At 41.4% G+C, this 24,576-nt stretch overlaps 5 protein-coding genes across 16 annotated transcripts; 2 read left to right on the top strand and 3 right to left on the bottom strand.

The window, feature by feature from the left end:
• Positions 1 to 961: 961 nt before the first annotated feature.
• On the top strand, positions 962 to 9,133 carry chid1 (chitinase domain containing 1). The gene is made up of 12 exons (XM_054776974.1): positions 962 to 1,617; positions 1,696 to 1,839; positions 3,938 to 4,070; positions 4,323 to 4,367; positions 4,431 to 4,537; positions 4,620 to 4,681; positions 4,748 to 4,837; positions 4,910 to 5,011; positions 6,110 to 6,259; positions 6,341 to 6,421; positions 6,510 to 6,552; positions 6,694 to 9,133. The coding sequence occupies exons 1-12, from the start codon at positions 1,504 to 1,506 to the stop codon at positions 6,790 to 6,792; spliced, it is 1,170 nt and encodes a 389-aa protein (XP_054632949.1). The 5' UTR covers positions 962 to 1,503; the 3' UTR covers positions 6,793 to 9,133.
• gatd1 (glutamine amidotransferase class 1 domain containing 1) lies at positions 7,076 to 8,097 on the bottom strand. The gene is made up of 5 exons (XM_054775807.1): positions 8,079 to 8,097; positions 7,904 to 8,011; positions 7,736 to 7,827; positions 7,262 to 7,355; positions 7,076 to 7,191 (listed from the first exon to the last, which is right to left on the bottom strand). Exons 1-5 carry the CDS (start codon positions 8,095 to 8,097, stop codon positions 7,076 to 7,078), a joined length of 429 nt encoding a protein of 142 aa, XP_054631782.1.
• cd151 (CD151 molecule) lies at positions 7,290 to 12,860 on the bottom strand. Of its 7 annotated transcripts, none has more exons than XM_054776977.1 (11): positions 11,601 to 12,341; positions 11,174 to 11,365; positions 10,592 to 10,666; positions 10,359 to 10,379; positions 10,050 to 10,154; positions 9,800 to 9,955; positions 9,644 to 9,730; positions 8,627 to 8,703; positions 8,095 to 8,200; positions 7,736 to 8,011; positions 7,290 to 7,355 (listed from the first exon to the last, which is right to left on the bottom strand). In XM_054776977.1, exons 1-9 carry the CDS (start codon positions 11,700 to 11,702, stop codon positions 8,188 to 8,190), a joined length of 828 nt encoding a protein of 275 aa, XP_054632952.1. In that variant the 5' UTR covers positions 11,703 to 12,341; the 3' UTR covers positions 7,290 to 7,355; positions 7,736 to 8,011; positions 8,095 to 8,187. The 7 variants fall into 7 exon arrangements, with proteins under 7 accessions (XP_054632952.1, XP_054632954.1, XP_054632955.1 ...); XM_054776979.1 differs by lacking the exon at positions 7,290 to 7,355 and adding an exon at positions 12,356 to 12,860 and having other exon boundaries at positions 7,687 to 8,011; positions 11,601 to 11,685; XM_054776980.1 differs by lacking the exon at positions 7,290 to 7,355 and having other exon boundaries at positions 7,687 to 8,011; positions 8,627 to 9,554.
• A 1,595-nt stretch (positions 12,861 to 14,455) lies between these two features.
• On the bottom strand, positions 14,456 to 21,281 carry cracr2b (calcium release activated channel regulator 2B). Of its 4 annotated transcripts, XR_008570459.1 has the most exons (14): positions 21,221 to 21,281; positions 19,898 to 20,033; positions 19,554 to 19,824; positions 19,376 to 19,487; positions 18,918 to 19,065; positions 18,369 to 18,515; positions 18,192 to 18,282; positions 18,036 to 18,131; positions 17,779 to 17,966; positions 16,329 to 16,400; positions 15,822 to 15,876; positions 15,036 to 15,115; positions 14,608 to 14,946; positions 14,456 to 14,537 (listed from the first exon to the last, which is right to left on the bottom strand). XR_008570459.1 is itself a non-coding variant. In XM_054776971.1 (13 exons), the coding sequence occupies exons 3-13, from the start codon at positions 19,809 to 19,811 to the stop codon at positions 14,685 to 14,687; spliced, it is 1,509 nt and encodes a 502-aa protein (XP_054632946.1). In that variant the 5' UTR covers positions 19,812 to 19,824; positions 19,898 to 20,033; positions 21,221 to 21,281; the 3' UTR covers positions 14,547 to 14,684. The 4 variants fall into 4 exon arrangements, 3 of the variants coding, with proteins under 3 accessions (XP_054632946.1, XP_054632948.1, XP_054632947.1); XM_054776971.1 differs by lacking the exon at positions 14,456 to 14,537 and having other exon boundaries at positions 14,547 to 14,946; XM_054776973.1 differs by lacking the exons at positions 14,456 to 14,537; positions 14,608 to 14,946 and having other exon boundaries at positions 15,011 to 15,115.
• A 258-nt stretch (positions 21,282 to 21,539) lies between these two features.
• Positions 21,540 to 24,353, top strand: tmem138 (transmembrane protein 138). 3 transcript variants are annotated; one of them, XM_054776641.1, is made up of 5 exons: positions 21,540 to 21,607; positions 22,166 to 22,569; positions 23,219 to 23,390; positions 23,474 to 23,549; positions 23,623 to 24,353. In XM_054776641.1, the coding sequence occupies exons 2-5, from the start codon at positions 22,442 to 22,444 to the stop codon at positions 23,733 to 23,735; spliced, it is 489 nt and encodes a 162-aa protein (XP_054632616.1). In that variant the 5' UTR covers positions 21,540 to 21,607; positions 22,166 to 22,441; the 3' UTR covers positions 23,736 to 24,353. The 3 variants fall into 3 exon arrangements, with proteins under 3 accessions (XP_054632616.1, XP_054632614.1, XP_054632615.1); XM_054776639.1 differs by having other exon boundaries at positions 21,575 to 22,102; XM_054776640.1 differs by having other exon boundaries at positions 21,580 to 21,699.
• Positions 24,354 to 24,576: the final 223 nt, after the last annotated feature.

Genomic DNA, 24,576 nt, shown 5'->3' with positions numbered 1-24,576 from the left:
CACACATTTAGGAGTCGTATTTGACCAACCAGGGGTGCATGCAATTTTCGGCAGCTCCAAAATCCGTCCTGCCGAGAATTGCATGCACCCCCTACTTCTTGTTTGAGACATTTTTAGAAGAAATGACGCCAACTACGTGAGAGATGGATGTCTTTGAAGCACATCGTGTGAATTACACACATTTAGGAGTCGTATATGAGCAACCAGGGGTGGATGCAATTTTCGGCAGGTTCAAAATCCGTCCTGCCGAGAATTGCATGCACCCCCTATTTCTTGTTTGGGACATTTTTAGATGAAATGACGCCAACTACGTGAGAGATGTGTGTCTTTGAAGCACATTGTGTGAATTACACACATTTAGGAGTCGTATTTGACCAACGAGGGGTGCATGCAATTTTCGGCAGCTCCAAAATCCGTCCTGCCGAGAATTGCATGCACCCTCTACTTCTTGTTTGGGACATTTTTAGATGAAATGATGCAGTCCATGTGAGAGATGGGTGTCTTTGAAGCACATCGTGTGAATTACACACATTTAGGAGTCGTATTTGACCAACCAGGGGTGCATGCAATTTTCGGCAGCTCCAAAATCCTCCCTACCGAATACTGCATGCATGCCCCTCTTTTCTATAAATGAATGAGCTTGGTAATTTGTCATTTGTTATGCAGAAACAAATAAATCGAGGGACAACTGTGTAACAAAGTGCCACAGTTACATTGTGAATGTCTAACCTGCTCCTCCCACCGCGTTTCTAGATATGCTTGAATCAAATGCTTCCACATATCTAACAAATATAAAGCCAAGAAATTCGTGCTTTGGGTGCTGTATAGTTACCCATAAAGCTGACAAAACGTACCATCGCTTCGTTATCATGAAGTACTGTGCCTTTAAGAATAGCACGGTGTGGTTTTCAGCTGAGCGTGCGCGCTCCCGCGACCTGCATGCAGATCTCGGCATGGATGCCAAACTCGGCACAACACCTGTACACCGGGCGTTCAGCGCAGGTCTGAAGGCTGAGGGAGTGAGGTTTGAGTGAGGTTTGAGGAAGTGAGCAACGTACACTTGCGCAGCCGCACAGACTGGCATCCGTTACATGTATATGCAATGAAAACTAATTCTCAAGTCACAAAGTGTTTCAAAAAGATAGAACTATTTAATTCTAATTGTTTGGGGTTACATTTTTTTTAATTTAATCGAGTATTTTATCTTGGCGCAACTTTTATTTTGAAGATAAGACAAGGCGGAAGTAGCCGATCTGGGTTTGTCACGCTGCATCACGCTGGTGTCAGTGAAGCTCCTCTCACAATACACAAAACTTAATTATTGGTAACAGTTCGTTGTCATTGCTGCTTATTTGTTGTAGTTACTTTGAACTGAATTGTCGTCACTCGTCCCTTTGACGTGACGAATGCCACCGGAAATGTTTTTATATCGGTTGTTAGACTTAAGCTAACACGAGTTAACCGAGACGGTCTTATTTCCGCCAATGTGTTGATGAAAAAAAAATGGCTATGACAACAACAGTATTTGTGTTGTTCGCTATGGTGTGCTGCTGCTGCTCGGTAAGTGGTACTCTGTCAAAAACTGACGCAAAAAGATCAAACAAAGTGGAGACTCAGGTGAGCAACGCTTACTTTGACAGTCTACCTGCTGAAAGGTGAAATAAGTATGTTAAGGGCTTGCAATGTGTTGTCCAGGCATCCCCGGCACAAGTGTCAGTATTGGAGAGAGGACTTGTGGTGTCAGAGGTCCACTGGAAGAACATTGTGAAGGAGGAGAAGAGATATTGTTCTCACATCAAGAGAACTTTCCCTGGAGCAGTTCTTGGCTATGTTACACCTGTAAGTCTCATTACTACCACTGCTAACACCAGTTGTTGTTGTTGCGCTGCCATCACAGATGCTGGCGATGATTCCACATCAGGGCAGAAGCTATGAAGTTGCGATAAGGTCTAAGTTCCCAAAGTGGAGTATGCGTACCCCTAGGGATATGCCAATTGTCATCGGGGGTACGTGAATAAACATTAAAAACAATTAGTGCCTAATACTCTCTATTACGAGTGCGTCTGAACGCAAGGAGAACGGAGTAGAAAGGAGAGAGCGTGAAGTCGTTCATTTCTCTGTGTGCATCGTATGATAAAATAAGTAAGTGTGATGATTATTTTGTGAATTCAGTTTAATCTGAATATTTCATTTATATTGGTGTTCCAGTCCCCGCACGGTGCAGCAGTAAAAACCTGTCAGTATGAGTGGGGCCAACCAGCCCGCCTGTTTTGGGGTTTTATGTATTAAACAAATTTTGTGCTATTTGACACAAACCTGAATTGATAATTTGATGCGGGTTTTAGAGTAATACCGATACATGACAAATTAATTTCTCAATAATATAATGTGTTTTGTTAAAAATAACACTTTTAATACAATTAACAGAATAAAATAATGATTTAAATATCTTTCTTATAGAAATCTGTCCAGTGTAAAAGTGTAGAAATTGAGTGTGAATGTTTATGATAGTGCAGGTGTATCCACCTTACAGCACTATTAAAGATACTTTGACAAAAAGAAAGGCGAGGTGAGCTATTTGTCTTTTATGTGACTGACAACATTTACATTGTACTTTATTTACAAAGCACATCTTCACTCAAACAATGTGCTCATTCTCCTTATGCTACATTGTGCTCATTTGTCATCAAATACAGGCATCATGTCTGAATTAAAGAGTTACAAAAATACAGAGTTGAAGTAAATATTCTTTGGTAAGCTACTTAACATCAGGCGAAGAGAGCAAGAGTAGAGCAATGATGTTACGCGACTCTTTAAAAAAGTAAGTTAGCATGTACCCCATGAATGCGACAGCCATGGTAGTTTCCCTGTGGGCCAAAAACGAACGCCTAATGAATGTTTGTTTTAAAGACAAAATGTCACTGTGGTTAAAAAAGAAAAGAGGTCACATTTGGGAGTCCCTTGACAAGAGACTGGGCGGATAACTGTAGCAGGCTCGCTAGCTGCCGCCAGTGAGACAGTGGAGCCAGGCAAAATGTGTAAACATGGTAGAAAAGTTGATCGAATGCGATCAGTAGGTTTAAGACTGTGACAAGCTGTCGTCAGTTGAGCCCACATTTTACAGACTGTTTTTCCTTCTCACGGTAATAAGGGACAAAGTGCGTCCCTTGTCAACGGGCATACTTTTTTCTGGTTGCACATGCGCGAGCAGATGATGTACTCACATTGTCTCATATTTTTGTTGCAAAATGCGACCATTTAGTTGCAGTCTGGAGACCTGGCTACGTTCACACTGCAGGGCAATTACGATATTTCTTGCTCATATACTGTATCACTTGTATCAGATTTTTTTCATGTCAGTGTCAGACTCGTGTCAGACTCGTTCTACACGAACTGCCATAGCCAAAATTCTTTCCCTCTTCTTAATCTCCTACGGAATCATTTGGTTAAGAAAATATTGAGTCCCATTGCACCAAATCCTTGAAATTGCCACAAAAATGTTAAGGAAAGTATAGTTAGTAGTATCACATGTTTTGATAGAAGTCATATGCAGCGATTGTGTTTTGAGCTGACAAATCTTAAATAAGTTTGATCAAACGTCGAATTAGAACAGCTTCTAACACCACCGCAGCTGTTGAACTGTTGAAAAAAAGCACCCGACGAGTGACGCAGGCAACACCGAGGTAGATTGGATTGCAAGGTATAAAGTGTGCGTAAAGCACTAATGTTCGGTTCCAATCCTGGCTAGCACACTGCCACTTCCATATAACGTGTGTTATCATTCACAGTAGCGAAGCCATCGTTGAGTGTGATTGGCTTCTGGCTGCCCTGTTCTTGCGAGACAGCTTTTCTCTAAAAGAGAAATATTGACAAATTTAATCTTGACACCCCTAATGACTACTACTACACTGTGGTCCACTGTGTTTCTTTCCACCAGTGGAACTCTCACGGTTATGATGTTGCCAAGCTGTTTGGGCCCAAGCTAACCTCTGTGTCTCCAGTGTGGCTTCAGCTTCGCCGGCGAGGACCTGAGATCTTTGAGGTGACGGGCCTCCACGACCATGACCTAGGTAGACCACTTGGAAATGTTTATTCTTATTTAAGAGTCTTGTGAGCTGGAGGAGTAGCCCATTTTCCACCAACATTTCCTGGCACTTACTGTATGTTATTATTATTTTAACCTATTACCAGTCATTTAATTACAGAGGGAAAATAATTCCTGGTAATTTGTGTGGTTTGTGTTTCCCCTGCACTTCAGAGTCACATAAAAATGGACAAATCAAATCAAATCAAGCTGATGACGAATATGTGTGTCTTTCCAGGCTGGGTCAAAGCTGTCCGCAAGTCCAACAAAAAAGTCAAGATGGGTGAGTTGATGGAGTCAAATGGTCCAGTAATTGTTTTCCCAGATAAAGACTGTTTGTTGTTAGTGCCGAGGCTGCTGTTTGATGACTGGTCCTACCAGGACTACATGAGCGTGCTGGCCAGTGAAGATGAGATTGAGGAGCTGGGAAGTGAACTGGTACAGGTTGGAAAGGTAAAGTGGACTGGGGCTTCTTCCCAATACCTTTGTCCATATAATGTCTTTGAACTTGTGTAATTATTCTGTGGCGCTGCAGACTGAGGGATTTGATGGCTTCACATTGGAGCTGTGGAGCCAGCTGGCGGGCAACAAGAGAAAGTAAGTCACTGTTATTGTCACTTTTATTGTGAGCTACATGCTACAGTAGTGTGACGTGTCCCACAGGGAGCTAATCCATTTGGTGAAACACATATGTGAAACGTTGAAGGCCAAGAAATTAGACTGCATCCTCGTCATTCCTCCTGCTGTGACAAGGTGAGGCAAGGGGAACTCTGAGTAACACCAATAAAGTCAGTGTCTTGACTCTTGAATTCATGTCCTCATCAGCATTGGGCAGCCTGGTATGTTTGGAAGAGAGGACTTTGAGCAGCTTGCTCCCGTCGTGGATGGCTTTAGTCTCATGACATATGACTACTCCAGTGGTGCCAGGTAGAGACAAACACAAGCTTTTTTTTCTACATGAGCTAGGATTTTAGCAACTAGATGATCTAAAAGCCCAATAAAAACAGCAAGATAAGAGTCTGAAAATGTACAATGGGATTTTACATATTAAAATGGCTTAAGTTGACGTTATAGCCTTTGACCCCACATGGATGTAAGACATTTTGTTCAAATCTCATAACATTTGACTATATAACTATTTTTTTGCGTTATAAACACTTGTAATGATAATATCACAATGGATTTTATAATTATATAAGTGGATCCTGCAGTTGCTTATGATACAGATATGATACAAGTGCAATACCAAAATGTAAATAAACCGTACTGTGGACTTCTGTTTATAGCCACATATGGCCAACTTGTGAATAATTGTGTGTTTTTGATGTTTTATTTTTATCGTCAATGCTACCATTTATGAAGCCATGCTGAAATGATTTTCATTGTATCGGTGACAATAATGTTCTGTTCTATTCTATTCTATGTAGAACATGCACAGTTAAGAGAAAACTCACATGCTGACAACAAACGCTGCCTTTAGATAAAGCTGTTTTGACTGACACTGTTGCAGAGGTATTAATTTTACAACATGTTATATGTTATGTTAATTGGAGACTCTAAATTGTCCATAGGTATGAATGTGATTGTGAATGGTTGTTTGTCTATATGTACCCTGCGATTGGCTGGCCACCATTCCAGGGTGTACCCCGCCTCTCGCCTGAAGTCTACTGGGATAGGCTCCAGCATACCCCCGTGACCCTAATGAGGATAAGCGGCATAGAAAATGGATGGATGGATGTTTATCACAGTATAGTTCTAGTGGTCAACAACTGCACAATATATCAAGAGATGTCTAATATTTTGCCCCTTTCATGTAGCTAAATACTACTAAGTTAAATGGAAAACAATAACTGCATTGTTTTAATGTTTTAACATATGTTACCTCTTATATTTTTGTGTTTAAATGGAGCGTTAAAATGGTGTACATCCATAATCCAGTTTGAAAAGAACAAATGGAGGTGATGAATTTGTTTTGAAGAAAGTGAAAGATGTTGATGTTGATGCACTGTGGGTGTTTTCTGCCAGGCCAGGCCCAAGCGCCCCCCTGCCCTGGGTCAAAGACTGTGTCCTCCAGCTGGCACCCAACACAGAGTGGAGGTCAAAGATCTTGCTTGGACTCAACTTGTACGGCCTGGACTTTGTTAATCAGGGCACCGAGCCAATCCTCGGGGGGAGGTGAGTCAACAACTGATGGACTACATTTTGTTCTTGACATGTTAGTGGATGAAAGCATCACACTTGGCTGTGTGTGTGCAGGTTTATAGACATTTTACGGGAACACCGGCCAAAACTCCTCTGGGATGAATATTCTGCCGAGCATTACTTCACATACAAGAGGTAAAGATGGACACTATCATACTTTCAGTACAAATTTATTGACTTGCATCTGTACAACGGAAACAATTCTGTCCCATCTTCATTTTAGGAGCAATGGGGTTAAGCATGTGGTTTACTATCCATCGTTGAAGGTACAACTTTTACTATGAAAACATGTTTTATTCATACATAGTTTGTGTTGCTTGGACAACACATTTAAATGCAGTGATGAGTTGGCCCATTATAAATTGGTGATGAGGGGAAATTCATGTTCCTTTACTTCCATTTTCTAGTCAGTGCACCTGAGGATCTCTCTGGCTAAAGAACTGGGTACTGGTATCTCCCTGTGGGAACTGGGACAAGGCCTGGACTACTTCTATGACCTGCTATGAGGACTTCATCAGCACATGGATATGTGTGATCATTTTGCACTACAAAGACAAGTGCTGTATGGATTTATTTGGTTTTGAAGTGGCATGAACTCTAAAATGAGCCATTAACAGGATTTAAGTCATGTTTGATGTGCAGAGAAATGACATCCACATTATTGAATCTGGCAAAGAAAGGTACTGTTTTTTTGTGGTTGACAAACACTTGTGTGGTTCAGTTTAAGTGCAGTACAAGTGCATCTTTTGTTTTGCTCAAGATGAATGGAATTGTAAAACAACTACAAGCTTACTTAGCACTGGAGAGCAGAATTAAATTGTTGACAGCGAGCCAGGTGGACTGCATGTTCTGTCCAGTGATTAGGTGTCTGTCAGTGACAACGTGCACGGCGTCGTCTTGGCTCGCTGGGAAAAAAAAGAGGGCTTTACTTTGACAAATGCAATTCTTGTTAAGGCATTAGCTCATCATGCTCACCTGTGTACGAGCCGCCGCTGTCCTTCACAAAGTCTTCCACAATTAAAGGCAGGTTTGCAAAGTCAGGCCTCCGCACCAGTTCAAACACTGACGGCTTCAACGACAGCACGTACAAAGACTTCAGGGATAACATTCGGGATTTGGCAAGCTAAACAAATTTGACTCGTCTTCATCGGTAATGATTAGTTGACAACAATAAATCAAATATATTTATCCCACTAACACCATGACCACTTACTTCACTGGTTGTTGCCTTGGGGTTGAAACGCTGTATTGTGGCCTAAATAGTCCTTTTGTAGCATGCAGTATTTTACAAGTTATAAGCACGTTATGGAGGATCGCAGGAAGTAGTAGGAAAATGCAACTAATTTTACACAAAATCTGCCTGTTAACTGAGATTCCCTCCAATTTCCAGAATACAGTTACCAACTTCCCCAGTAGTCCCCTCATGGTGTACGGTGAAGTAAAACATACCCCAGTCAAACTGTAGCCATTGAAGATCCACCTGTGACCCTCTGTGGCACAACAGAGTGCAGACACTCCCTGTCCCACTGCACACACAGGCTCTGCACACAACACAATCTGCATACATATACTGTACACACATAGAAGGTAGACACTTTCACAAGACTCTTCACTGACTTTGCTGGGAGATGAAATGTGACAGAATGCGGTGCAAAGAACCGCTGTGTGCCAGGTCATTGGCCGCTCCCGGGCAGTCGGGGATGAGCAGAGCCTGGTAGCGGGCACCTGGACAAGGTCATGGTGACACAGCTGAGCAACACATTGACATGGCAGGCAAGGAAAGTAAACAGACTGTGAAGGCGTCTCACCATCGATAGATTCAAGTTTGGCAGGAGTGGCGTAGGGTTTTATGTTGAAGTCCTGCACCCATCTAGATGTGCTCTCATCAACTTCAAAAAAGTCTATAGGCTTCCCCTGTCAATAGACGCAAAATCAGCTTTGTGTGATGTGTTGTTTTTTTTTAAGAGAAGAAAAATACAACCACAATAAATAATTTAAAAAAATGAAATAACTTAAACTTCAATGAAAAAAAACATGTCCATATATACAGTACATACCAAAAAGGTATAAAAACAACAAAGTAAAAAAATATGCATACAAAAGTAGATTTTTCCCCTTGAACAGATTAATTTCAGATTTTGTGTCAACGTTTTGGACATGGAAAACCTATTTTAACGGGTGTGCTCACTTCTAAAGCCACATAATGCACAGTATATTAACTTTTTTTCCACTGTGAAGGGGAAATAATTGTAGGCACATTTTCTGTTTTATTTCTTAAATACGTTGTATATACAGTACCCGTTTTCCACTTATTTTGTTGCATTGTAAGAAGAGTCTTACCGCAGGCGTGGCTGTTTGGAGGTTAAAAACGGAGGAGCAAAGACTGAAGCACTGATGGAAAGACTTTGCCGACACCCCTACATTGAACAAAACGCGTTAGAATCATTTCCATACATGATTAAACCCAAACAGAATGCTTTTCTTGTCAAACGTTGAAAACGCACCCTGAGAAGAAGCGCTCAACACAATCAAACAAGTCGGCTTTGCAGACATTTCTATTGCAAAAATTCGTTGACATGGAATGTTGAAACGTTAATAAAATGTTGGAAACAAACCGGAAGTCGTGTGACGGGGAAGTGCGGTCACCTGACAGCATCCGCCTAAGGATTTTCATAATAAAACTAAAACTTACCAGCGTGACGAGTTCGGTGCATTATTTAGATCGGTCAGCAGGGGGTGGAAATGAGATGAATACGTGAAATATTTGCAACTTTTTATTGCCAAAAATGTGTTTTCTTTTTCGGCAAAATGTGTTAACAAGACAATGGACTGCCTTTATGATGTGGCTTGTCAACCAACTTCATAAAATTGTGTGTACTGTATGACATGCTCCGTAACATGCAGTCAAACCAAAATACAATATGTATTTGTATACATTATACACTGTTTTATGTAGTATTTAAACCACACAACAGGAACAGTACTTTGAGAATATGGCTGCACCAAGCTTACATTTGTCTGCTTTAACAGCATTACCTTTGACATGACAAGACAGTGAGAAAAATCATGACTGCCCAGCAGTATAACAGAACCTTAAGTGGGGGTATTGTATTGATTTAAAAGTCCAACGGGATTGAAAAATTATGCAAATTGAGTGCACTTAAGCCTCAAACCACACACTTAGTCATGCCTCTTAAATAGTCCAACATCAATATGGCTCATCTTTCAAGTTTTGATAAAGGCAGCAAGTAAACATCATCCCAAATAGCTGAAATCAAAAGGTATAAAGTGTTAGTTTAGAATGTGAGGATATTGTTCATATTGCATAAAAATGTTTATTCAGCTGAGGAACATCACCTGTAAAAAGGCAATCCCGATGCCCAATGCACCCAGAATGTAGAGCTGACAGAGAATGAAGTCTTCTAATTTCATGATGCAGCCTCCCTGGCAGCACATACAGTAACGACATTTCAGTCATGTTCAAATGTAAATTTCCAGCTCATCTGTATCCACCTCCACCTTGTAGATATTGGAGGGATGGTCCCTGCGGCCGCAGAGGCTGCTGGGAGTCTTGCAGCAGCTGTCAGGAACAAGCTGCTTGTCCTGTGCAGCCTGGATCCATACGCTGTCTCTCCAGTCTGAGGAGCTGTTACTTCCACAGCACTGGAACTGAGTGGAAAGAACTCACACAGATGATTGACTTTGAATGACATTTGAGCTTACTCCAAATGTAAGACTGCTCAGTCTGCATTGTAATGCAAACCTCCTGATGGAGCTTGTCCACAGCATGCGTGACACTGTCTTCTCCAGGTTGCTGGTATTTCTGCTGCATGGTCACCTTCAGGTTCTGTCTCAGCTCCTCGTCTAACTGTGAAGCAGCCACAGCATATTAACGCACAATCCTCCACAATATAAAATGCTTATGTCATTACATTCCTTTCCTGTAAACATAGTACTGTATCTTCCAAATCTCTCATTAAAAACTTCAGGTTCTCAATTGACTGACTTAAAGTACTACAGGCATTTCATATCAACTTGCAACAGAGCATGTTGACCTAAAGTTGCAAATTACCTGATGGCAGAAAGGGAAACACTGTAGCAAAAAGGGGAGAAAGAAAGAAAAACAGGGGTAAGAAGGATGCAACATTAAGCCCAATGCAGATGTGCACAAAGGTACATGCCCTCAGTCTTTAACAGGCACCTTCATTCATTTATGGTCACATTTAAACAACATTTAAACAACAATAAACACAGATGATAAAAGCTTTGCACTCTTGAAAAAAACTGTGGGTAAAAAGAATTCACCTCTTGGTAGGTAACATACACCATGACGCCTGCAATGATTTCCAGCAGGAACACACACAGTAGCAGGACCAAATACTGCAAGACAGATACAAAATATCAACTAATGGAGCTGTCAGTCGTAAGGTATTTGCATTTAAAAGCAGTGGTTGTACTGAGATAAAATAGCAAAGCACTTTCAAGTCTCCACGAAAAGCCAACAGGAAGTTGTTCATCTGTTGCCATAGTAATAAGGTCACCAAGGTCGCTCACGTTAACATTTATATTACAGTACATGTATCCTCTGGCTGCGTCTGCATGTCTGCTGCACACGGCCGCTTGTGATGCTCCTCATTCCTCTGACATTAGTCGCACTCTAAATGTAAACTCTTAAAGACACACGCCTCTCCACTCAGCCTGTCATAGCTACAGTCACTACCAGCCAGTCACAGTGAGCTGCAGGGAGACACAAGGTCACCGAGGATTAACTTTCAATCCCCTCGAGACTGGTGTGGGCGTGTGTAAACAGGATTTGGAACGGCCCTTTCCTTCCCTGCTTTTATGTAACTGTGAGTGAAATATATAATTTTTCATATGCAGTCTCACCACAATCAAAAGACTCTTCATCTCCCTCATGGTGGCACAGCATCCAATGATGCCGGTCACGATCACAATGACTCCGGCAGCAATCAGGATGTAAGCAGACGTTGAGTAGAAGCTGGAGTTCAGTAGACTGATGTAGTCGCTCTTCTCCACCAGAGTCCACACACCCACGGCCAGCACTGCACCCCCGGCCAGCTAAAAGAAGGCACCAAACTCTAATGCCTTGTTCTCGTTTTCAGCCTGCCAGTAAAATCAAGCTGAGACAAAATAATGAACATCTGACTGTAGCTTTAGTGACCCAATATAAACTAAATGGCAGCAAATATTTAACTTATGCATGCACAGTATGCATTTTATGTCTCATCACTTATGTCTGCATCATCTCAAGCAAAACGTGCATGTACTGCAGGAACCATTGAGATCAACTTACCCAAAAAAGAATGTTACATATAAAGAGCACATACTTCAGACAGATTGTCCCACAGGCGTTGGTGTTTTCACGACTAGTTTCCATTCTAAAATAAACAAACATTGAGTAGTGAGTGCCACATGTTGCTATACAGTTTGATAGTAGCAGGATTTGCAGACATTGAAACGGCTTTGGAGCCACAACGGATGTAAAGTGGAGATTCAGGGCCCTGTGAAACACAGAATACTGTACCCTGTCGTCATTGCATTTAACAACAATTATAATTAGTAGTGTTTTGATGCCCCTGCATCAAATGGAAATATGAAGTAGATTTCCCACTACACATGCAATACTAGTAGTGTAGAAGGTATTCGCCCTAAGCAAGTATGTACAATGACGTCTCCCAGACTTGCAAACATTACATAGCTAGACAAAGATACTTAAGAGCTTGTGCCACGTGACAGGCAGCAAATGTTTGTGATCCTCGCTGCCTTAATGACTGTCAACTTCAACTTTACTTTCAATATTTGATTTTCATGGAATTGAAGCCTGAATGAAATTTTGGGGCTGAGCATCATGCAGCAGTGACACATATCTATAAGATGGAAAAACTAACCATAAAACATAATCCTATACATACACATACATAGAAAATGTGCTTTTCCAGACAAGTGCAAGCAGTGGTCAAAGCAAAACACTTGCCTACTGGAGTTATTTTTAACTATTGTGTCATGGAAAAAGTCCTCCTGCTTTCCTGTGAAGCCAAACACTCGTACCTGATTCAGGATCACAGTGGCAATGTCTTCCAGGATCAGCCCACAGTGGATGTGCTTCTACTTGTGGAGGTAGCACTTAGAGGTCTTGCTGACAAAAGTGTAACACTGTAGTGTGTCCTCTTGGAGCTGCTCGCCCACCCAAACGCTTTGCTAAAGTGCATGTCTGCCCCCCACTGGCCTCTCTCCACACACAGGAGGGCTTCAGGTGTCCAAAATGTGTGCGGAACCTGGGGGAAATCTTAGGCAAATACACCACGACAAGAGGTGGAAAAACAACTATATTTAAGTGAGTCGGTGTACAAAGAGGCTAACAGTAAACCTGCCTTTGATCAAACAGAAAAATACATAATGTGTCACTGAGTCATGGGAAGAAAGTGTTGACCTCTGGACTTCACGGATGTGTGATTTTAACCTGTAATTCAAACTCAACTTAGAACTGTCCCATCTAAGAAACTGCAAGGCCGCCAAATTATGCCCTTCAAAATGTTTTTCCTTAGGTCATCATGCACAGCAACCTCTTCGTGCAGCACACTCTACCAGGGAAAGTGTGTCCTCACATTGTCGATCAATCTGGGCAACCAACATCCTGAAAAAAAAGTGGCTACAATAGGTACACGTGCACAATCAAATTAGAGCCAAAATATACCAACTGTGCTTTTACAAAGATGATCATGCTCGGTCTAGTGGCTCTCATTCTGAGAGGCATTTCTAATGTTTTACTCCCCTCGTGAGTGTACATCTACACTTAATGTTGTGACTGATAAGTGTGCGCAGAAAAAAAGCACAACTGTGATGAAACCACTGAAAGCAATCTAATGCTATAATAAATGAGAAGCACAACCTGAATCAATGTGTCTTAAAACCAGCAAAAACAAATGTCATAACAAATTGTCTGTAAGAAATAATCAATATTGTAGTAGCAATAAATGTAAATGTGTCCATACTGAGCCAGGTGAGTCATCAGCTCCTCTATATTGTATCCAGTTTTGGCACTGCACTCGTAAAACAAAGCCTGGTGCTGCTGCTTGGATCAGAGGAAGACAGATTATACTTAATTATCTTCGCAGAGGCAGAAAGTTCTTAAACAATGAATTGGACCTCACCTGCGCCAACGTTTGCCCATCTCTTGTCATCACTTTCCTACTTTCCCGAGTGTCAGCCAGGTCCACCTTGTTCCCAAGCAGCATCAGCACCGCACCATCGCACATCTTCTCCTGGAACACAGATTACCGGTACTTTACGTACTCTAAGGCAGGGATGGGCAAAATTCAGCCAATGGGCCAAATCCAGCCTGCCAGATGCTTCCAAAGTATTTAATGTAAACTTTTAACATACAAGCTGGCAACATGACTTGCAAGTAGTCTAAGTTTAAGTAGCTTTTCACATGCAGCGATCCAGACAACTACTGTACCTCACCCACGGTGCCAAACAAACACAAGTCAACACATACAGTATGTGACACACAACTTAGCCTGCCTACTGCACTGTCTGGGAAATATAAAAGTGACATTCACATACTCTTTAATAGTCAATGTTTTGTCGTTCATAGTTCATATTGTATATCACACATCCTTTATTCATGTACATTCCGGGTGTCTTAATTAGTAAAAAAAAAAATAACAATAATAAAAATAAATTTTGTTATTTGATGTGGTCTGATGTTTAAAACACTCCTGAAAAAAAGGGACAAAAGCACATATAGCTGATTGTATGACACTTTTACAGATAAAATAAGACAAATAATTCCAGGTGGACTTAAAATAGTGTGTGTGTATCAAATATATAGTCTGGCCCCCCGGCTGCCTCAATGCAGCCCGTGAGTCAATAAGGTTGTGAGAGTTGAAGACAAATAATACTGTAGTTACGTAAACAAGAATGGTAAAGAACTACTGGTTTTGCATCCGCCTGCTCACCTCCACTGAGTCCATCCACCCTCTCACAGTGGTGAAGGAGGCTGCGCAAGTGATGTCATACACAACCACAACACCATCTGCCTTGCGGTAATACTGCTCCGTGATGCAGCAAAACCTGCAAACGTGCGGGAGAAGTGAAGAAGGTCATATGTTGAGGAGCAGCAGACTAAACAGGCAGTGGGCTGACCTCTCCTGGCCTGCAGTGTCCCATAGCTGGAGGGTGATGGAGGTGGAGCCCAGAGTGATGGTCCTCATCTGGTAGTCTATACCTAGGAGCAAAGAAGCTTGTAAACAAACAAGGGACATGTTGAAGCCGGTGTAAGGTTGGTAAAAGCTTACCAGCAGTAGCGCTCATAGGACTGTAGAAATGTCCTGTGCAGTAGTGATGGATGAAGGAGCTCTTGCCCACCCCTGTGCTACCCAAGAATACCACCTTGAACAACTGCTGAGGACACCCAAGTGTGTCCTAAAAAGTAACATGTCCTTGCTGTAAGGGAAGTGGTTGACTCTCTCTGCTGCAGCTGATTACGATAATATATTTGATGATGCATTATTTTTCCTACCTGTCCAACTTTCTCACAACTGTCTCTACATGACGGCTGGCAACTCTGAGTTGTGTTTGATTGAATTGCTTTTTTCTCTTTGACCTGCTCCAACCCATCACATGAGCTCGGGCGTCTTCAGCATAGATAAGCCAGTGCACAAAATGAGTTATCTCTGCCTCGCAAGGCTGTGAAGACAGTGGATGAAGACTGGCTCACACAAACCTTTTCAATGGCTTGTCTTGTAGAAGGTAGTGCCCTATGACTGACCCTCTCTTCTGCAAAGTCTGTACCATATTTGGACTCTGCAAAATGTTTTTGTGGGAAGTGAGAAAGAGGAAATTAGCTGTGATATAATGTGAAATATTAGTTAACACCATTCATACACATTGGCAGCTTTACAGATACTGTCCTGTATAATATATAATAATATAATATACAATATTGCACTGTGTATACATTAAAGAAGAACCCAGTCCTCAGGAGTGACATTTATTCTGTGGAACAAATAGCTTCACAGCATAAGCACACTCATTTGATTGTATCTGATGCAGGACAGTACAAGATGGTTATTAACAAGTGATGTTTCACGTCATTTTGTTAGCATTTTCTGCATGGTTGTTTGTTGCAGTGAACTGCCTTGATTTTTAGCCCCACAAATAGCGCACGGAATGGAGATGTAATAAAGGAATTTGTAATGCCTTGAATTGAGACACAGCTTTCTGTGTCTGCGAGAGGCATCAATGTTCAGAATATCACACAGAATGAATGTTCTCAACACAATCCTTCAGTTCAACCATCGCATCCACGCATGCACAAGATGTCGACTGAGTTCAATCAGTGACAAGCTGCTGTTTAAAGACTCATGGCCAGGAGGCGGGAAGGAAGAAGACTGCTGTTCCCAGACTTAGCTTAGGGAGGATAAATGTGCTGTGTCCATGCAGTGTAAAAGTCTGCACTGAGGTCATAGGTTAGCGGCAGAGGAGGAAGGAGCGGGCGTCTGTGACTAACCCTCTTCTTGGTCAGCTGGGCATCTTTCTCGTCTCGCAGGGTTTTGTTCATATCCCTAGCGATGGAAGTAACAGTGGTTACTGATTTTTCTTAATTCACAATGGCCACACACAACATTGCATATACCTGCAAAATCGACTGAGATCCAATACAAGTGTGGCTTTACAAACTAAAGGCTCAGTTTTGATCAGCACAGTCAAAACAAACTGGTATTATGTTTATTATTGTGGTTGTAGTTTGTAGTGACGTAGGCAAGGACACTATTTCTAATATTTTGCCCCTCCTGTCAGTGGAGTTCTATAACACTACAAATTAGTCCTACAAAATATAGTAACGGTATATGAAAGTAGAATGCAAAACCAAGCATGACTAAACTTGTGTCTTTTTATCTTGTAATGGATCTTTTTATTTTGTGCAGAAGTACTGTAATCATAAACTGAGTGTGTACAATATCTCATTTTGGTTTTTTTTTCCTTCCACTTTTTAAAAACATTGCTATGAACTTGCCTCAACAACTCCAGTTGTCTCAAGAGACTTTCCTTTTCTTTCTGCATGTTTCTTGACACTTTTATGACATTTCTGTTGTGAAACAAAAGACAGACAGATTAAAAATTACAGGTATGTCCATGTGGATGATCTAGTAGTTAGCATGTTGGCCGCACAGTCAGGAGATCGAGGGTTCAAATCTCTGTGTGGCGTTTGCATGTTCTCCCCATGGGTGGGTTTTCACCGGTTGCGCCGGCTTTCTCTCACGGTCCAAAAACCATGTTAGAGTAAGAGCAGTGAAGCATACAAGCGTATTCAAGAGTCAATTGCATGCTGAGTAAGACAAATTCATGCGTGTCGGCATGTCTGCACTAATATTGAAAGTCCTCCCTGCCTGACAGTTGACCGCATCCACCGAGGGGGACCCTCCCCACTATTCGAGAAGCACTTGACTAATTAGAGACCGGTGTTAATGTGAGTTTGAACGGTTGTTTATCTATATGTGTCTTGCGACTGACTGGTGACAAGTCCAGGGTGTACTCCACCTCTCCCCGAAGCCAGCTGGGATAGGTTCCAGCTTACCCATGGCCCTAATGAGGACAAGCAGTATAGACAATGGATAGTATGTCCAAGTTGATGCCTTTCGTGACAATTAAAGCCCTAGTAATTCATCCAGGACAAGAACATTATATTGACAATGCATTCTACAAAAAAAAAAACAACAACCTAAATGCAGATTTATCTTTAACTCCATATTACAAACAAAACCAATCATTCTCTCCAGTATGAGTCTGCTAAAAACTTTTCTGAAGAAGAAAAATTTGTAGGACAATTTTGGGGTTATTTTTCTGTAAAGGGAGTTACATTTTGGTTTGGACTAGGGATGCTCTGATCAATCAGCCACTCGTTAGTATCGACCGATTTTTGTAGAAAACATGTTATTGGCATATGCCGACAAATGCCTTTCAAAGCCCATCATGATCAATGTTGGAGACCCCTACAACCTGGACACTGAATTTATGCTGTTTTACATTAAGGAGGACAGATTTCTATTTAATAAAAAGATATTTACTGTATTTGTATCATTTTGAACTAAAAAATGTATTATTGAACAATTTATTTCCCATGTATTTGTATTACTCCAAAACATGCATCAAATAAAATTCTGGTTTGTCTCAAATAGTACAAAAATTGTTAATAATAAATAAAAGGCAAAAAATGAAAAAAAACTATTTTCCCAAAAGTTATTTTTTAATAATTGCCTATTTTCCAGGGACCCAATAGCACTCATCGTATATAAATTGAAAAATGTACACTTAATCCATGTGATCGGTATTGGCCGATCTCACTCATGGATGATCGCTAACGGAAACAGCAGCACAAAACCCTGATCGGAGCATCCTTAGTTTGGACTGAATGATTTATTGCGCACTTAAAAAAAAAAAAAAAAACTAACAGAGGTGCTTCTTACTGCTGTCTGGCCACTTGCTCCTTGGCAGCGCTGAGCTGCAGCTGGGCCAGCTGCCCCAAAGCAGACTGCAGCTGCTCTCTGCTGCTCTCCGCCTGCTCCTGGAGCTGCATGTTGAGGGCGCGCAGCTGCTGGTTCTTCTCCTTCATGCTTACCTGCTCACAGATCAGCTGCTGCATTCTGATGTCCAGCTTCACGCATAGAGAGGTTCTGGTGACTCCCTTACGTTGACGTGCTAAAGCAGTAACATCCTTACGCACCTCTTTCTGTCTGCTCAGCATGATCTCCAATTCTTCGTCCCGCATCTTCAACTCCTCTTCAAGCTGCAAGCCTCTCTGCTTCTGTCTGATGCTCTCCTGTGTACATTTAATTAAGATCAGAGGATCAACACTCAAACAGAAAATTCATGTCTGTACCTGAGCAAGGCGTTTGTCTTTCTCCTCACGGATTTGGTTGTCCATTTCTTCATAGATGGACCTAACAACTTGATCATGCTCACTCTCACGTCTAGAAAGCAACAAAGTTGAAGGGATTTTAAAACTCAACTCAATGTTTGAGCCCACTGACCAGAATTAAGTGAGTAAATTTGCTACCTGCGCAAAGCTTGTTCTAGACTGTCTCTCTCTCTGATGGAGTCTTGCAGATGGGTCACAGCATGGAGCAGGATGCCTTCCAAGAGACTCAGCAGCTCTGGGTGCTCTCTCTGCAGCTCACACCAGAGAGAACAGAGCTCCTGCTGACTGGCACACAACAGCAAAACAAAGTCAAACTTCACAAGCATATGCTGTAGGAATATCAAGGAACCTTGATTTATTTTTTTTCTTTAGCAGAACAATGCACTTGTCATAAGGCAATCAATTCCTATGCCCATCCCTTGTTTTTACAATTCACCATTTATCAGTATTTACATACTGCGGGTTCCTGCTTTGTCACATGTGCTTGACCTCAATGTAACCATTGACAGAACATATAAAACTAAATACACAGTTTTCAATAGAACATTGACCATTCACTTTTCATATTGTTTGTACTCTGTGAAACTACAATAACTTTGCAATCATGTTTCGGGCAACAATGTACAATAAACTTCAAGAAATAGATATGTATGCATTTTTGGTTTTTTTTAGCAGAAGACATCTCACCTGTCAAAAAGTTTATTTGCGCCAAGCTCATTTAGTATGTTTGTGAGTCTAATTGCAGTCGAGTCCTCAGACCAGTCCACCTGGTCTCTGTCCTTGTCTGTAAGGTCTTTATTTTGCGCTGTCATGTCATTCTGCCCCATCAGCTCACCTGCACAGTGAATATATAAAATAAGCGTTGTTAACAGACATATTCCACCATTACATGTGCAGTCTACAAAAAAAAAATAGGACACCACATGTGCTTGTCAGTCCCCTAAAGGTGTGTAGCAAATTTCGTGAGGATTCAAGTCAGTCTGACTTATGGGGTGTATTTGTCATGAATAATAGCACGGACAACAGAGTAGGGGTGCATGTTATGCCAAGTTTTCACCTTTTTGTGTACAAGTCAGGAGTAAAGGAGTTAGACCAAGGGGCGTTCTTTTTTCACATAATTATATGTTGAAGTGCAGTATGCTCACCAAGTCCTGTGCTGAACTCCACCGGAGTAAGGAATCCATTGCTCTCACGGTCCAGACTCTCAAACACTGTCTCCAGCTGTTCGGGCGACAGAGGCAACTCCATCTGCAGCCTCTGTGGAAAGCATGCGAGTATCAAAGACTGAGTGTTAACTTGTACACTACCAAACCAGCTGCTCACCTGCATATCCCGCTTCGTGATGAAGCCTTTCCCCTCTTTGTCACACAGTACAAACAGCTCCTTCGCCTTGCTCATGGTCTCTGCTTGCGGGCTTGATGCTGCTGCTTCCTTTCTAATGATGGGTGAGCTCAGTGGGCTACGACCCCTGCCAGGTCTGGGGCTCCCTGCCGACAGCCCCTGAGGTCGTGGGCTTACGGGTACTGCCTCGCCGCTCCCTTGACTTTCAAGCACCTCACCATCAATCAGCCACTTAGACATCGCTGGACCTGTGCTGAGACAGAGAGGAAGGAGTGGGGACTGAATCTTTAAAATTGAAAAAAGTAAAAAAATACAAAAGTACACACCTGTGCACCAACAGACAGCTCACTTTTGGCTACAACAGCCCTGAGGGTTCCTCCCTTGTCAAACAAGAACAACAAACTCTGCTGGGACTGTAGACATTATCTCCAACTGCTCTGTCAAAACACAGCCACGTCTGCACTGGAAAAATAACTGCATGTTATATATACAGTATATATATATATATATATATATATATATATATATATATATATATATATATACACACACACACAGTATATATATATATATATATATATATATATATATATAAATCAAATTACCATTTAACAGTACCGGAGTAAACATATACCACACTTGTCAAATACACAATAGGCAGTACTTAGCAAGTATATACTTAGTGTGTGTGTGTGTGTGTGTGTGTGTGTGTGTGTGTGTGTGTGTGTATATATATATATATAAATATATATATATATATAAACAAACCATGCACCAGGATGTGTAGAGAGTAAGGCCCGGGAGGTTGTGTGCTCTTGAAGAGGTGGGTAGGGTAGACAACCAGGAGCGTGGAAATGCAAATATATTGCTTGCCCTTATTTGCATTGTGAGAGCAACCACAATTGCTGGAAAATTATGTCACACTCGATATAGCTCTTCTTATAAGTGATTTATGATGGCGAGGCTCCAGGCAGTGTTAAAACATTGATGAGGATAATTAAATAAAGCAGAAAACCAGACCTTACCTAGCTAACAAGCTTCTACAAACACTACAACGTTTCCAGATCCATAAAAAAATAAATATTAGAGTGGCTACTGATAAAGCTTTGGGGAGATGATATATGAAGCCTTCAGAACTTCCTCCTGACATAAGAGATAAGCGGAATTCCAGTGTGAAAACGTATGTCAACAATATATGTGGAGAGTGTTTATGTTTAGGGCAAAAGGTGAAATAGCCAGCCATGTGTTTAATGTGTCTTTTCCCTCAGAAAGGGAAAGTGGAGAAAGAGGTTACAACTCATGATGGCCAAAAAAAAAAAAAACTTACCCTAAATATAACCACACATTTACGGACAACTCTAGCAAAGGAATGTTAAAGAAATTATACCGCAAATTTAATTTGTACAATCATATAGAAACGTTATAGAAATGTTTAGACCCTTAAAACAAAACAGCTGTCATTTTGGTAACGTTAGCTAACTTAGCTAACCAATGAAACACAACATAATGGAGTAATAAAAAATATCCATAAGCAGAACAAAGCACGGTTTATTTATGATGGCGAACATCAGTTATGTAGTGAAACGAATCATACACTTGAGTAAACAATTCACATTAGACAAGTTAAAAAAGTTTCAATGGGTAAATACCTTGGCTGCGTTGGACGCAGGTGTCCCCTACCTTTGATCACTTCTCAGCAGTCCAGTCGAGTACTAACTGTAGCCACTTGATGGCAGTAAAGATCACGTCTACGGAGGTTTACCGTAAAGCCTAGTATAATATACAGTAGCAAAATCTTGCAAGTATTAGTGAGTTATTAACTTTACATTTTAGTGTTTTTCAAGATAATGTTTAAGAAATAAAAACAAATCGCCAAATTTGTTTACAATAATGTTGTGTCTACGCGGTGAAATTCGTATGAGAACATTTTCAAGAACTAGTATAGTGTTTATTATAGCAAAAGGACCCGTTACCATGGAGGATACGGAAATGCATGCATGGCTTACTGCTAGAGAGCATTTAGGCGCTTGAAGAAGGTATTGTCTCCAAATAACCGCGGATCACAAGGAGTTTGTTGGGTTTTTTCTCTTTTAGAGTCTCCTTTTTGTTCCCCAAATGCTATCTGTCGGTAAGACGTGTTACTTAAAGTGCAGTTTGGTGCCTTCTGATACGTTGGAAACGACAAATATAACAACATAGCTTGATGTAAACACGTCTGGGCGGAATTCCTGGAAGTTACCGCACTGTTGTGGATGGATGCCAAACTATCGATTATGTTATGGACACAAAACTGTATCTTTTGAAACCATGATCTGTTTCTTGAGCTACTTGACTCGAGATCATCGTAATGGGTAGATTCTTAAAAGAGATTTAATGGTAAAGTATGTGGCCAGTGGAGTACTACATATCAAGTCCATTTAGGCAAAAGCTACAATTCCGAGGGCGGGACTTGTGTAACATTCTGAGCACGTTGACTATATAATGCTGTCTCTCTCTTCAATCAGCTCGTATCTAGTGGCATCTGAATACAGGTACAAAATCAGTTTGTCCTCTTAGAAAACACAAACTCACAATTTCTTTGCGTTTTCTTGCAGGTAATTCAATATAAAGAGATCTTCAGTCAAAGATGCCAACATGAGAAGAGCTGCTGTGATTTCTCGGACTTGCTGCAATCATAAAATATCTCATCGTTGAGGAGACACTACAGGATGTTTCTGAACATAGACGTCACTGGAGTGCCAGATAGCTGCAAGAATACAGTATTTTTGGAAGAATGCAACAGGTCCTAACCATGTGAATGAACGGATACTCACAGGCCATCATCATTGAGAACCTTTTTGTGTATAAGAGTACAAAAGATGTATTGAAAGATGCTGCAGACAGGCAACTACTCGCTGGTGCTGCTGATCCAGCTGACACTACTGGCCTTTGACCTTTTCGTCAACTCCTTCAGTGAACTGTTGAGAGGAGCAGCCGTCATCCAGCTTGTGCTATTCATGTAAGTCATTTGCCTGCATGATGAAACCATGTCACTTTGAGGTTTAATGAGTATATCTGAGGCCTGTGGCATGGGCAAAAGAACTTAACTAATGGTGTGGATCAAGGAATGTTGGCACTTTTCAGCTCACAGTACATACCTCCATGATGACATTACAGAGATGCTTGATATTGGACACCTTGTGCTCCTTCACCTTCCGCTTGAGGATGCCCTGGCCCACAGGGTGCTCAATTAGGTTCAGATCTGGAGCCACTCCATCACCTTCACGTTTCTCGGCAAGGCAGTTGTCATCCCGAGGGAGCGGATTGTGCTCTTCTTCAGAATGTACATTTTGGAATTCATGTTTACTTCAATTACCCACAGCTCCCCAATACTGGCAACACTCATGCAGCATGAGCTCATGATGCTATCACCATGCTTGACTGTAGGCAAGACACAATTACCTTGCTACTCAATTGTGATGCCAATATATAGATATATAGAATTTAGGTAACGGCTATGTGTTGAGTCACTTTCAGTGGACAGTAAATCTATACTGCTGTACATGCTTGAAAATTATATTGTAATAAAAATGGTTGCTGAAATGTGAGGGGTTGTACTCACTTTTGTGAGACGCCATATATGCTCATTTAAGAACTCTTGTTTGCAGCATCCAGGACATCGCCATCTTGTTCAATGTGATCATCATCCTGCTGATGATGTTCAACACCTACGTGTTCCAGGTGGGCCTGATGTCACTGCTGCTGGAGCGCTTCAGGGCTCTGCTACTGTTCTCCGCCCTGTACCTAACCCTCAGTATCTGCCTCCATAGCTGGGTGATGGTATGTCATACAGCATGTATATGCAACAGTCTGTAACAATGCAACTGTGCACCATGTTGAATGAAGTGTTTCCTTATTAACAGAATCTAAGATGGAGAGAATCTAATCGCTTTGTTTGGACAGATGGCCTTCAAGCTCTCTTTGTGTTCCAGAGGACAGGTAATTTGTCTAAATAGTACATTTCTGTCCAGCGCAAGTATTTGCTTTTTCAGCAAATATCTTTCGTTTACAGTGGCAGTGTTGTATTACTACTTCTACAAACGCACAGCGGAGTACATGGGAGACCCAAGGCTGTATGTGGACTCTCTTTGGCTGCGTGATGCCTTTTCCAAAGCTCGTCAGTAGAACAACAAAAGCTTGACACTGTACTTCACAGCTATTAAGCAACAATGCATTCCTGCTGTTCGTGAACATTTATGTAGCGGCTTCCTCTCTACCATTCAAAGCCCTTTTATGCTTTTGTTCATTCATAAATTGATCATCTTGTTAAAAGACACTCAAGAGGTCAGAAGAGGAACAGGGAATTATGTCTTAAGCCCCTTTAGGGTGGCTTTAACCCGATGGCATGACTAGAGGGGTGCGCCACACTATTTGTTTACTGTTGCCAAGTAGGCAGTCGCTTTAAAGCTTTCCAATGAAGGGTAAACCAGGCCTGGCATATTGTATTAATCAGGATTGAGCCTGGTAATCTATGTGGCCTTTGTAGTACACCCTACGCAGTAATGTTGTATGACATGAAAATGCTGTCAAGATGGAAGAATGTTTAACTGTTTTAGTATGCTTTACATATAGAACAGCATGTTATGTTTTTCATGCCTATGGAGATCTCTGTTGGTTCATTAAGCCTTAAGGCTTTTATGAGTGGTTTACATGACGCCAATGAATGATTACGATGTAAGTCCATTCACCTGTAAGTGAGAACCATTTCAGTTCCTGCTTTTTTATTAAACAATCCTTTAACCTTGTTGTAATCCATCACTAGGCTACTCGGCATTATCTTAGAGACAAGGTGAAACAGACTGCTCTATTTATACCGCAAAGATTAATCAGGGGATTGGAGGTTTTAGACGCCACTAGTGCAACAAACCATAAATAGCTGTCTTCGTGTTAGAAATAACCTTCTCGACACAGGTTAAGTTGCTGTGCACTTTCACGTCTGGTTCTTGGAACTGCACTAACGTAACCA

The sequence above is a fragment of the Dunckerocampus dactyliophorus genome, chromosome 5, assembly GCF_027744805.1.
Source record: "Dunckerocampus dactyliophorus isolate RoL2022-P2 chromosome 5, RoL_Ddac_1.1, whole genome shotgun sequence".
In the NCBI taxonomy this organism is placed as follows: domain Eukaryota; kingdom Metazoa; phylum Chordata; class Actinopteri; order Syngnathiformes; family Syngnathidae; genus Dunckerocampus; species Dunckerocampus dactyliophorus.
The sequence above is the reverse complement of the archived record's forward strand: the minus strand, read 5'-3'. Positions and strand labels throughout refer to the sequence as shown.